The sequence below is a fragment of the Gobius niger genome, assembly GCF_951799975.1.
Source record: "Gobius niger genome assembly, chromosome: 8".
NCBI lineage: Eukaryota > Metazoa > Chordata > Actinopteri > Gobiiformes > Gobiidae > Gobius > Gobius niger.
Genome location: NC_136859.1, coordinates 9,551,911 through 9,564,834, shown reverse-complemented (window position 1 = coordinate 9,564,834; position 12,924 = coordinate 9,551,911). Strand labels below are relative to the sequence as shown.

The following is a 12,924-nucleotide window of genomic DNA, read 5'->3' as shown; positions in this document are numbered from 1 at the left end:
AATCATGTGTTTTATTTCCATAAGTTTAGTACATAGCTGATAAGCCTGAGTCAGTCTTTTAAACTATTAATACAAAAATAGATGCATAAACTTAATGGGACTTTTTATTTCCGGCTCCCAGGAGTTTTTTTTTGCAAATTTAGCAGAAAGTTAGAAGTTCCCTTGGCTCATGGCTCACCAAAAGAAAAGGTAGTGTTATAGTAAAGGGTATTTGAATAATGTTCAAATGATTCAGGGAACGTCATCAATTCCCAAATGCATAATGGCTCGAACATGTTTTTCTATGTATGTCAGCATATACAAAATGTTCTTTCCAATATGTAAACGCTTTCCCACTGCAGCATCATATTGATATTTGCAATAACCTATATCTTTATTTCTCTCAACATTGAATTAAATTGGAAAGGCACAACTGTCCAAAGGGAAAGACAAGGCTTCTAAAGGAACCAGAAAACCCATCTTTCCAGAACAACACTCATTCAAAATTGGGATCAGTCCATCTCACCTTCTTCTTGTCTGTGTGAGTCGGAGGGAGCAGTGCCTTTGAACGCTCGGCAATTTTCTGTCAAACACAGACAACAAAGGCAAACATTTCAGACACGCAGCTGAATAAAACATCCCCGAATAGCACTTTTTTTTTTATTATCTGAAATTATATCAATAAATACCTTTTGCAAGTCCCCATAGCGCTGCACTGAGTCTGATAGCTCACTCTTTAGTCTGGTCAGGCGCAGACGGTCTTGCTACAGAAAGACAAGAATTTCAAATGTTAATAATACTCGTAAAAAAATGTGAGTGTAAGCCCTCAGTCGTACTGGACTTTGTTTCATGGACAAAAGTTCTTAAACTGGCATATTTACTTGGAATATGTTTTTGAATAAGTTGTGATAAGCTATTTTCACAAAATAGGTGAGTGGTACCAAATATAAATTTAACCGATCCAAGCGGATTGGTATGTTCAACCTGCTGCCAAAATGATCAATAGTCGCTGACAAAGCTTCTTGGATGAGAAGCGAAACATCTGCAACACTTAAACCACCCAGTACATGCATAAGAGCAAAGATTGAGTTTGAGCATTGTCACAAATAAGGCCTCGAGTTCAGAATTAATTTGTAGGTTAAAAACAGTTTTGCTATGGCTTATGGGTAAAATCTCTCAATGCACTGGTTCAACGTCTTCTTCAAAATTTACCAAAAATGAACTTTATGGCCAATGCACTGTGTTCAGTATCATGATCTGACCAGAATTGTCTTGGCTACTAGCGTAAGTGATATGTTACAGTTTTGGGGAGATGAAATCCTCATAAAGTTGACCTAGACATGACGTTCATGCGAGAACTTTTAAATTGGCCGAGAGCAGATACAACTTTGTGGTAACTGATGCAGCAGTTGCTCCCAAGTTTGGGAAAGCAATGGATCTCAATGGAACCTTCCTGACGATACTACGTTTAACCTCTTTAACCAAGTGTATTGTCTCCTGTTTGGCTTTATACAAGAAGACGATACAAGATAAAGTTTGCCTATAAGAAATGTATGGTTTTGTAGAGTTTTGTAGAGTTTCAAAGCAGCACCGACCCGTGAAGATCCGCTGATGATGTCCGAGAGCTGTTTGATGAGCTGGCTCGTGGTGGTGATGACTTTGTTGGTCTGCTGTTGTGTTGAATGTCTAGAGAGAGAGGAGACAATAAAACAGAAATTACATACATTTGGTAACAATAAATGTTGATAATTGAGTCATAAAACAAAACTCCAATTTCTCATAAAGGCAATATGAACACTGAAACAGACAAAACAAGTCCGGTCAAGCTTCATCAACACATAACAGGCATTTGAGCTTTTAAGAAGAAGAAACAAAAACTCCAGCATGAATGTAACGATTGCGAGTATGTCACTCATGCCCTAGTTGCAAGGATATCATTTAGGAGGAAACAAAATCAAAACATGGTTATATTGCGGTGAAATGTCTATTCCTGCTGTTGTCACACAAATAGAAACTCCCTCTTCTGCCCCACTGCGCCCTGCAGAGTTTAGATTAGTTTTGAGCATTCCCACAGCCTGATACAGCCCTCTCCTTATTCAATGTTCTCCACTGCAAAGCTCCTTCGGGGTCAAAACTCACAGGTCGGTCTCCCGCAGTATATCGGGTTAACACTCTTATTAAATATCTATCCAGGCAGGTCAGGCTGGGCTTATACTGTACAGTACACCTCCACACAGAGCACCCACGGGCCCTGTCTTCTCCTCCAGCCCCATACAGAGAGAGGCCTGTCCCGGGCAGATAGCGGAGAAGGCAAACACACCTCAGTCACCACATTCTCTGCTCAAATATTGATCTTGACAGAGTTATAAAAGTGTACGGGAAGGTGTCACTCTGTACCCGGGTCCCAAACTTTCAAAGGTAACACTAAAAAGCTGGCCTGCATTTTCAAACATGTCTTTGTTCTAAATAATACAAAGTCGAGTATTATATAAGCCAAATAGTATATATGCAGTACAGCATTTTCCAGACTATAAGTCACACTTTTTTACATAGTTTGGCTGGGGGTGTGTCTTATACTCCGGAGCGACTAATATGTGATTTTTTTGTGTGACTTTTTTTAATTCAAATATATAATTTCACATGCCGCTAGAGGGCATTCCAGGCTAATTGAGCAGCAGAAAGAAAGGACTTAAAGCTCGATGGCCACAGCTAGAGTTCGCAAATGAGAGCTTGAAAAACATGCTGTCGGGAGAGGCTTGTCAACAGTGCAGTTAGGCCTCCGTGCCCAGGTAGTGGGCACTTTGTTTAGAAGTGACACCAATGATATAGATTTCAATGGATTTAGTGATTTGGAGTGAGATTGAGAGTTTGACATGTTCTTCATGCTATAGATACAGACGGCATCTCTGGAATCGCCCATATATGGTCATGTTTGAAAATCAATGGTTTGTTGAAATAAAGCTCTATATTTATAAAATATTGGCCCACTGAATCAAAAATGGTGATTCAGTGGTTTGTTGGTTTGGTGCACACTATACACTGCAATCTGCTGTTGCGTCCTTGGGCAAAACACATTTTTATGCGAAATGTGGTGGGTAAGGAAGTACAATAAAGGAACCATGTTTTTCCCACTTTGACTGAAGAGTAAAATAATGCTTTGAGACAGAAAACACTCCTGCTACTAACATTTCCAACACATTCTAATTTGTATGCAGACTTGGAAAAGAAAGAAATGTTAAAAGAGAAATAATGAAGCGACTGTTGTTAAAATATGTGCGTGTCATGTCTTGAAATCTCCACACATGAGGCTTGGAGACATTTATAAAAGTCAGAAAAAGGTAGAAATTTTGAAAGAGGTGTAATTTAGTGACAAAAGTAAAAGAGAGTTGAAGTCCGTGGCAATAATTAAGTTGGCCTCCTGCCAGTGTCTCCTCCAGTCGAGGCAAAGTCATTACTGGCAGAAAGAGTGGCGCACATGGAGCGCCTTCACAAAGGCACCGAACTGTAAATCTGAGCACGCTGGAGATTAGGAGAGTGATCATAAAATTAGGGAACAAAGAATGTCACTTTGTGTTGTCAGAGTGTCAAGTGCACATCCATTAGTCTTTTACTGCCGCTACGAGGGCACAGGAAGACGTCCCCAAACCTCCGGACATTTATCCACCCGTCAAATACAAAGGAAATGTAACAGTAGTGCCAGTATTTATATTATTTGTGCATTGTTGTCGTTCAGAGACAGGTGGCGCAGCAGTTAGTGCTCGTGCTTTACATCTAGAATGTCCCAATCCCTGTGGCTAATCGTAGTTTACACCACTGAGTATGGAGTGGATGAATAAGGAACAGTGTGACTCTTTGGAAAAATTGGTAAAACAGGTTTGTAAGATAAGATAAGATAAGATAAACCTTTATTAATCTCACAAAGGAGAAATTCACTTGTTACAGTCGGCGTTACTTCACAGTCTTATTGTACATATATAAGACGCAACATGCATCCCTGAGTCTTCGAGAGCTTTGCCAGTTTTCTTTTATTTGATGTTTTTATTAGGGCCAGGCTATTTTGCGATTCATTCCAATTCATTAATTACGTATGGTTTAGTGCGATTAAAAAATATGAATCCAATGAAATCACACTTTACTTTAGCACTTAGACACTTTTTCAGTTTCCACTTTTCCTGCAAGACGAACACGGCATAAAGCAAAAAAAAAACGTGTTTATGCACGAGTAAGCTACATAAACATATTTAAAACATCTTTCTCCAAAATAAATCAAACTGCTTTTGTCTTTGAAGCGTTTGAAATGATCACAGAGGCCTCACATATCTTCAACAACACTTCAAATGAGTTAAAATGTGGAAAAATACAAAGAAGCATCTAAAATATAGCTCTAAAACACATGTGTCATACAGGCGGCCCCTGACTTGTAGAGGATGAATTCCAGAGTGTCAAAAAAGAAAGTAAGTCTTGAGCCCATTCCAGTGCGGTGTTATGACTTTTTATGAAATAAAACAAGTGCTCATTCCAGCCACTAGGGGGCATCTTAAATTAAAAAACAAAAGGAAACATTTTCACTCGTGTCCAGGAAAGGGCACTGACATAATAAGAGATCAGGATATGAACTACACATTATAGCCATGTGGTAAATGGTCAGTCTGCCCCAGGGCAGCTGTGGCTTCAATAACAGTTTACCACCACCAAGTGTGGTGTGAATGAATGATGACTACTATGTAGGACATTGAGAAACTTGTGACACAGGATTGTAAAGTGCAATACAAGTGTAAGCCGTTGTTATTGATTATACTATAGTCAAGTTGGGCATTGACCAAATTACAGCTTATTATTATTATTCATTCATTTTTATTCATTCAGCATTTTTTTCATTTATTTGAAAAAGGTTCTCAGTAGTATTTTCCTTTTAACGTTGTATGCGGCTCATGACCCGCCATGGGAGCTGCATTTCGGCCCACACCCCAATTTAGTTTAACACCCCTGCTCTAATACATGCTTAAATGTGATTAATGAATTACAAAGGCCATATTATTATTATTGACTTTATTCCCGGACACTATAATGATGGGTCCATATTGAAAGAAAAGACACACATAAAAACAATACACTTGTCTCCTGTGTAGACTCAGCAGCCAGTGATTAACTTTATTAAAAATGTGAATCTAATTCCCCCCGCTACACTGTTAAAAATCAAGTAATGCATTCTGTAAAAAAAACATTAATGAAACAAACTGTATTTTTAACAGTGAAAAAAATGTCAACCGTGGCTGTAACTGTGACTGTAGAACTTTTTTTTTTTAATGTATATATATATTATTGACAATATGTCTAATCATTTCTATGACAAAATCTAAATAATAGTGGAGCCAGGTTTAAATTTATTGTTTTCTCAGAGGGGATTTTGGATATACAGTATTGTTTGTGTTTTGTATGAGCTTCTTCAAAGTGGAAGAAAACGAATATAATTTTCGCCTTCTTTTTTGGGGTTCAAAACTGAATAAATCAGGCAGAGAATTCCTCTGAAGAAACCTGAATAATTTTAAGTACAAGACTGGAAACTTTTGTGTCTGGAGGTGCTGCTTTTTGAGAGAATTGCTTTAGAAATGTTACATTTCCCACTTAAATCTCTGGAGAAATGTTGAATTGAACACCTTTATGAAAAGATTGGGTGAATTATTTGTTTCCTACGGTGGCCGAGAAGGGTCACAACAAAACAACAAATACAAGCGCCACAACTTTGAGCCACAACACAACAACTTAACGAAAGCCACAACACAACAACTTAACGAAAGTCACAACGGAAGTGACCAGACAAAACGGAAGTGACCGGAGCCCGAAATTATTAGCAGCTAAAAACATTGTTATGCTGTATATGTACATTGTAAAGCGGATCAAATATAGCTTCACTACAGAGAGCTACACATTCTTCGCCCGGGTTGTGGCCGCTCTACATATGGGTCACTCAGGGCAAGCTACAGGTGTGAGCGTGCAATAGCCAGAGTACCGTCTGTCTATCTGATGGAAGTCTTCAATGCCAAGACTTCAACTTTTAGACAAGTTCTGACGCCCTCATACAGGCCTAAACGTTCAGTTCCCATCCACAAAGCAAAGACGCACCGAGCATGGCACACGCAAAATGCAGCTGCCTTAAAATATAATAGCCTGAAGAGAATAATTGCAAGAATTCATCAGCTATTTACTTCAATCATTTTGTGAACTGAACCAACAAGATCAGCCTATAACATGGGGTTCGAAATTCTGCCTCCATTTAGTTTGTGCGTAATGGCGAGGTCTGTTCCTATGAAACAAGAGAAAAATAAAGCATTTTGTTATGAAAGCTTTCTGCTCAACAGATTGCATAAAGTAGGATATTCTCTCAGCTGTGTGTGCGTTATGTGATAACAGGCATATTCTTTAATTTTGCAGGCTAATGCTGCAGCCCCTTTGACATGACATTTAAGTTTTTTAAACTTGAAGTTTTTAAATGTTAAGATCATCAACATATTTTATTGATAATTATTAAATAATGTTCTAAATGTTAGATGAAGATCATTCTGAGTCTGGAAAATGGTAGATTCAGTCGGTCGGTGAGGACAAAAGTTCACGTTTGCCCCATAAAGACCGAGCTGCACCGGGAGGAACAGGTGCTCTGGACCTCAACACGCTTTCGTGGACAGCGGGAGGCTGGTGTCCTTTACCTGGAGCAGTTCTTGGGGGCCTGCTGCGCGAAGTTGAGAAATCTTTTGCGTCTTTACTGATTACTGATAGCTTGAAGTAAAACTGATCTATTAAATGTGCCAGACACCTTTCCGCTGAACTCGTATGCAGCGCACATATAAACTCCATTAAATGACTGTAGCCCAGTTGCAATCTGAAATTGTGAAGATCTCCGCAAATAGCTATTTGACCAATCAATACGAATCCAAAAGTGTTGTAATGCTCGCCCGTCCTCTCTACGAATGTACAGTATCCGCATGTGAAAAACCTTTGTGGAAGATCTTCACAATGAAAAGATCTGCCCATGACCATGTCCAGCATGTTCCCCATGCAAACCAGCCGCCAGCCGTGCGCCCTGACGCACAGCTGCGCCACAGCTGCGCCACATCGATTAGACCCGTTCAGTCTCAATAATTCGATCAGTTTGGCAACAGTGAAATATAAATATACTGTACATATGTGAAACATATCCAGAGGCATAGTGTTAGGCTTCCAAACAGGCTTATTTATCTACAGAAGCACAGCTACAACATCGTAATAGTCCGGCTACATCAATAACGCGTCAGTTTGTCTTCTGTTGAATATAGTTTATTAAATGGGTTCTTGTGCGTTGTTTGTGATCACAGACGATGCAACTACACGTCCGTGGGCAGAACATGAATTGAAATAAAGTATGTCGGGTGAGGCGGCTAAAGCTAGCTTAATAGCTCTACGGTTCCACAAGTCATTAGCTATTAATAAATAGACTTTTCCTCCTGGAATCCCTCGTTTGAGCAGCGAATAATTTGTAGCTCTCTGTAGTGAAGCTATATTTGATCCGCTTTACAATGTATAAAGCATAACAATGTTTTTAGCTGCTAATAATTTCAGGCACTTCCGTTTTGTCCGGTCACTTCCGTTGTGGCTTTCATTAAGTTGTTGTGTTGTGGCTCAAAGTTGTTGTGTTGTGGCGTTTGTATTTGTTTTAGCATTTGCATTTGTTGTGGTGCTTGTATTTGTTGTGACCCCTCTCGGCCACCGTAGTTTCCAGGTTGAAAGTGAGATATTAAAGTGCTTAGTGCTACCGGGCCAAAACCTGAAATAAAAGATAAAAAAAAAAAAAGAAATTTGCTTGCAGTGACTGAACCGAGCACATTTTCTCCAGTTTCCCAAAATCTAAAAGCTTTTTAACAAAGTGTCAAAATAGCAATGAAACAAGGATGAAAACGCAACAAAAATGTGACAAAAAAGCCACAAAAGAGCGACAAAAACACAATAAACAAGCAACAAAAACATGAGAAAAGAGTGATAAAAAAGCAACAAAATGCCACAAAAACTGGGGGAAAACGCACAAAAAAAGGCACAAAAAAGTATCAAAAGTGCAAGAAAAAAAGCCATAACAATGAAAAACTGACAAAAAATTTAAAAAAGCCACAGAATCATAGCAATAAGGGGATAATAAAGAGACGAAAACGCAGTGGCAATGCAACAATAAAGTTACTTTCAGTTTTAGAGGCCTTAGCTTTCAAATGAGGTGTTACACTGGCTCTCCAGTCGAGAAGCTTTTAGATTTGGGCAAAGCAGAACTGGAGAAAATGCGCTCTGTTCAGGCCACCGTTTTTCCATGCAGAGATATGTTCTTACCTGAGCTTAGATGAGTTGATACGTACCTGTCTGATCTTTGTGCCCGTGGAAGAGCGTGGTCGCTTCAAACTTCACCCCGTTTGGAGCTATAGGAATATACTGGGAGAGGCCAAATGCTAACAACATCTTTAGTCGTTTTGCGTGACTGAGGGAACACACAAAAACCCATCAACTCGTCTAAGCTCAGGTGAGAACATATCTCAGTATGTAAAGACAATGCCCTGTTCCTTTAAGGCGGGTTAAAGAATGGGTTTGTAAAAGTGACAAAAGAGGCTTTGTTCTCCCTTTACATTAAGATAAATATCTGCAGTCAACAAATAAATCGTGCTTTCATTTTAACACATAAACACAGTGTTGCGATCTCCATCTGTCACACCTTCTCAGCTTGCCAACGTAACCAGCTACTGAGCCCTTCATCAGTGTAACAACATAACATTTAGACGAGGCAACAAGGGGCAGCCCAGGTGAGTTTCAAAAACCCACTCTGTAATTGGCACCTGCAAAAAGTCATCCACCCCTCCACTCTGCCAGCAGCTGCACAGAGCGTCTAATCACTAAAATGATTATAGCGTTCAAGTAATGCACCCAGTTCCCAAGCGCAGCGTTCTGCAGGGGGAGGAAAAAAAAAAAGGAAAAAAAAAGAAGAGAAAACAGAAAATACTTCCACGCGGCTCAAAGATTAACAAGTGCTAAACCGCGGCTTGATGCGTCATCGTTTAGCTGCAAAGCGCCAGCCGACGTGCGAGGGATTATTTTGAAATCTCACTCACAGCTAATGCTTCGCCGATGTTAGCAAGCCCCAAATCGCACAACAAGGAGAAGAACAGTGCGTGACAACAGCAACAACGGAAACGCAGCGGGAGACAGAAACGGCTGCTCAGATGCGAGACTGTAAGAATGTATATAGAGGGGAAAAAAAGGAAAAAAAAAAGGATCACTCAGCGTAAAAACAGCAGGCGCCGCTCTGTAATGGATGGTCTCTATTGTTCTTATTAATGCGAAGTATTTGAGAAAAGACTCCGGGGGGGGATTTTTCGGTGATAGATTAAAAGGCAAGGTTGACAATGCTCTCCATTTTACGAACAAATGTAAAAGGAACAAACCAACACTACAATTATTGCGCCATTTGTCATCCACTCAGCCATACAGATCCCTGGCGTAGGAGGGAGAAAGATCACTCTGGGAGACAGCGGCCTGCGCAAAGTGGTTAGATGAAAACTTTAGATACGTCCCTACTTGCGTTTTCGCTTGTATGTGGATAAAATGTCTCCAAGAAGATGTGAGACCGACCTCAACTCAGACAATCCAGGCTGTAAACAGTTTTCTTTAGGAGTGACAACTGAAGTATTATATCCACTTTCTTTGACGGTAATTCGATCTCATGATGATGCAGCCTGGTTTCTTTAATTGTAACTAAACCAGCCTTTTCACAGGAGGAATATCTATCTACTTGTAGAAAGTTTAAGAACATTAGAAACCAGGCTTTAAAGTTGTTTTAGATGTGTCTAAAGTCCAATGCATTCCAATGGGGGACTAGTGGCTATATGGAGGTACTACATTAATGGCGGAGCAACGGCGGCCTCTCGTGTCGTCGTCACAAAGCAGAGCAGCCATCGGCCATTGGATTACGCCCGTATTCTCGACCTATAGAGCAACATGACAGCACACCTGCACAGCGCCACCTACAGTTCTGGAGTGTGCCTCATAAGACTTTAAAGGGACTATACAGAGTTTAAAAATGTTAAAATTTAGTATTTTCCTCCCCCTACATGTCCCAGCCATGTCCTAATGTGTAGAATGAATGTAGAAACTCAAAAAGGTGCTAATTTGTGTCCGAAGTCATGCACAAGCTTAATATAGAGACTGCAGTTACACATAAGACCAGAGGTGGCAGTAGTTGTATCTAGCCCCTTTAAAGCAGTACTAAGTAACTCTTCCCCCTAGAGGCCATAAGCGCAACTGCAGGTGTAGTAGCAAGTTACGATTTTTTAACTTATTGTCTTGGAGAGTAAATACTGACAGGAAAGGCGAAGGGAGAGAGGGTTACTGTGCATCCAATTATACAATGGAAATATTTTTTTTTCACTCAAACTTGGCTGTAAATACTGTTTAAAGTGACGTTAGCCCGCAGTTAGCTTTGCCCGTTAGCATGTTAGCTTCTTCTTCGTGATTACATTAGTGTGTATTGCTTTCTCCGGACCGGTGGCGGTCAAGTTGCAAACATGGTTTTCTGGCCAGAGACACCAGGGGGAGATGAAAGACCCTCCAATCATCCCATAAACACTTGTATTACCCCCACAGGGACTAAGGAAAGGATTTATTAAGGTAAACACGTTACTTAGTACTGCTTTAAAATAGGAAGAAACACAGCAAACTTCATTTTTTTTCTTTCTTGAGAGCTTTTATAGCGATATAGTGAAGCAGATGAATACATGGTAAATAGGTTCTCTACAAAACACTACTCATGTAAAGTACATATCCTCAAGACTCTACTTAAAGGAGCTTTACCTGATTGTACTTCTAAAAAATGGAATGAAAATGATTTTATCCTCCTTTGGTAGAATGTAAACTCAAACATTTTGTGGGGAAAACAGTGTGCACCAAATTATACATTTGTACCAATTTCATGAACTTACAGGCTATTTTTGTAGCATTTTTGTGAATCTGATCCTAAAAAGTGACCCTGCAAGATGAGAAATGTGCCTATAAACTTGTCCCTGTAAAAATCAACAAACATGTAATGCAACAAATACATTAGGAGAAGCTACGAATGGGTTTGGACCACAACTAACATTTTAATTTAGTGGCCTTCCCTTTCATTGTTAGCAATCAAAAAAATCAGGTATAAGTACAGTACTTAAGTAAATGTACCTAATGACCACGTCTGCCAGGAAAGAGTTTGGATGACAGAAACCCGAACAGATGCAAGGTCTTTGGATTGATCTTCTAATAAACAGAACACTGTAGCTGGCTCCTTAATCAACTCAAAGCATCACAGCAGGGGTTGACATTTGAAGTTTAAGTAAATTCGGATGACCCTCCATTCCTCTCTGTGATTACTTAGTGAGTATTAAGCCTAAGTTGACGCACAGTTCTGCTTTGGGAGGGATTTGCTGACCGTGGCTAAAATAGTGAATCGCCCTGACATTATCCCTTAAATATGTGGTCAGAATGTGCGCATTAGAGGCTTATAAACTGACCTTTACTCCTTTGTGTAGGTCAGACTCTAGAAAACGCTGCATCCCACACTTTTCATAATACAATCAGCGGCGCATTAAAGCCACTTCGCCCTGTAGACGTCCACTATGTTCCCTATCATGAAGTCTGTATGCGCTGGGCCATGGCTATATATTGGAAAATGATCATGCTGTGTTAATGTAGGGGCCAAATCATGTGGGCACAGGCTAAGTGGCTCGGTTTCTTTGGTGCAATGACCCATGTCCAATCGGCTTCACGGTCAGACTTGGTTATATGAATGTTGGTTGAGGAGTAACAAACGTCTGCAGGCAAAGTTATTAGGAAAAATCATTGTTTTGGAATGCACAGAAGGCTAATAAAAGATTCAAATAAAACAATAGGTGGCATTGTGGTAAAGTTATACTAACGGAACTTCCTGTTGGCCAGTGTAGGGTAACGACTACTTCTTGTTATTAACGTAAAAGCAAAATAAGACTAAAAATACAAGACGTTAGCCTTTTAGCTTCAAGGTGAAAACATCTATGTTAATAAACACACAAGTCTCCTCTGGTGAAGTATTTGCATCCTGTGAAAAGTATTTCAACATGTAAGTAATCATCCAACAGCAGCAGGTTTTCTGCAACATACTGTTCAATTATTTATTCATCTCAGCGTGACTCAACTAACTCTCCATAGGAACTAAAAACAGACACAACACAGTTGCGTTCCCAGGAAGTTAGCCTCATGTTGTTATGCATCATTCCGTGCACGGAGCCTATTGTGCATGTCGATGGGGAAATCAGAGTGCTCAGAAAGAGGAACATGCAAACTGCACACATACAGGCAGAATCCCAATCCAAGACTTTCTTGCTCAGAGTCATTAGCGCTAAGCTCTCAGCCACCATGAGTCAGATTTTTGGATTCGCAACCCATTTCTGAAAGTCAGAAACAGACAGATCAGTGAGTGTGGGGCAAATGTTTCTCGAGTCAGGCAGATGTTAGCGATGCAACACAAGGTGAGAATGGTAGTTTTGTTTAGGAAATAATCTAAACATTGTAGTATGACAAGGAAAGAAAATGGCAGTAAATGAAAGAAAAATTGTTTGAATACTGAGATTGAATACTTGAGAGGTGATGGCAGCAGAATTATGCTTTTCTCGTTGAACATATTATGCAACAGCTTAACTTGGCGTTTTTAGGGTCTGTTTTAGTCCGTTATTTATGAGTCCTGACCTGCCCATGTTTCAAATCCAGCGTCTTCTAATGGGGCAAACAGGGGTTATAGGTATCCTATTGCAGGTGAATAAGTTGTTTGTACACAGCAGTGACTGTTTATGCAAGCCAGTCCTATTAATACAGATCAACTCGAGTGATTGGAAAAGAGCATGTGCAAGGTCAGCATGACATTAGCATCACATTACT

General features: G+C 39.9%; 2 protein-coding genes across 2 annotated transcripts in view; one reads left to right on the top strand and one right to left on the bottom strand.

Annotated features, from left to right (window-relative positions):
• The window catches only part of dedd1 (death effector domain-containing 1), a 516,989-nt gene that overhangs the window by 411,273 nt on the left and 92,792 nt on the right, over positions 1 to 12,924 (top strand). The gene's annotated exons all lie outside the window — the stretch shown is intronic.
• tsnare1 (T-SNARE Domain Containing 1) overlaps positions 1 to 12,924 on the bottom strand; it is a gene marked incomplete at its 3' end in the record, with an annotated part of 160,497 nt that overhangs the window by 67,616 nt on the left and 79,957 nt on the right. Inside the window, exons 5-7 of the mRNA XM_079561375.1 lie at positions 1,575 to 1,665; positions 669 to 743; positions 506 to 562 (exon numbers count right to left, since the gene is read on the bottom strand). Of these exons, the coding sequence (XP_079417501.1) occupies positions 506 to 562; positions 669 to 743; positions 1,575 to 1,665 (223 nt within the window). The remainder of the gene's footprint in view (positions 1 to 505; positions 563 to 668; positions 744 to 1,574; positions 1,666 to 12,924) is intronic.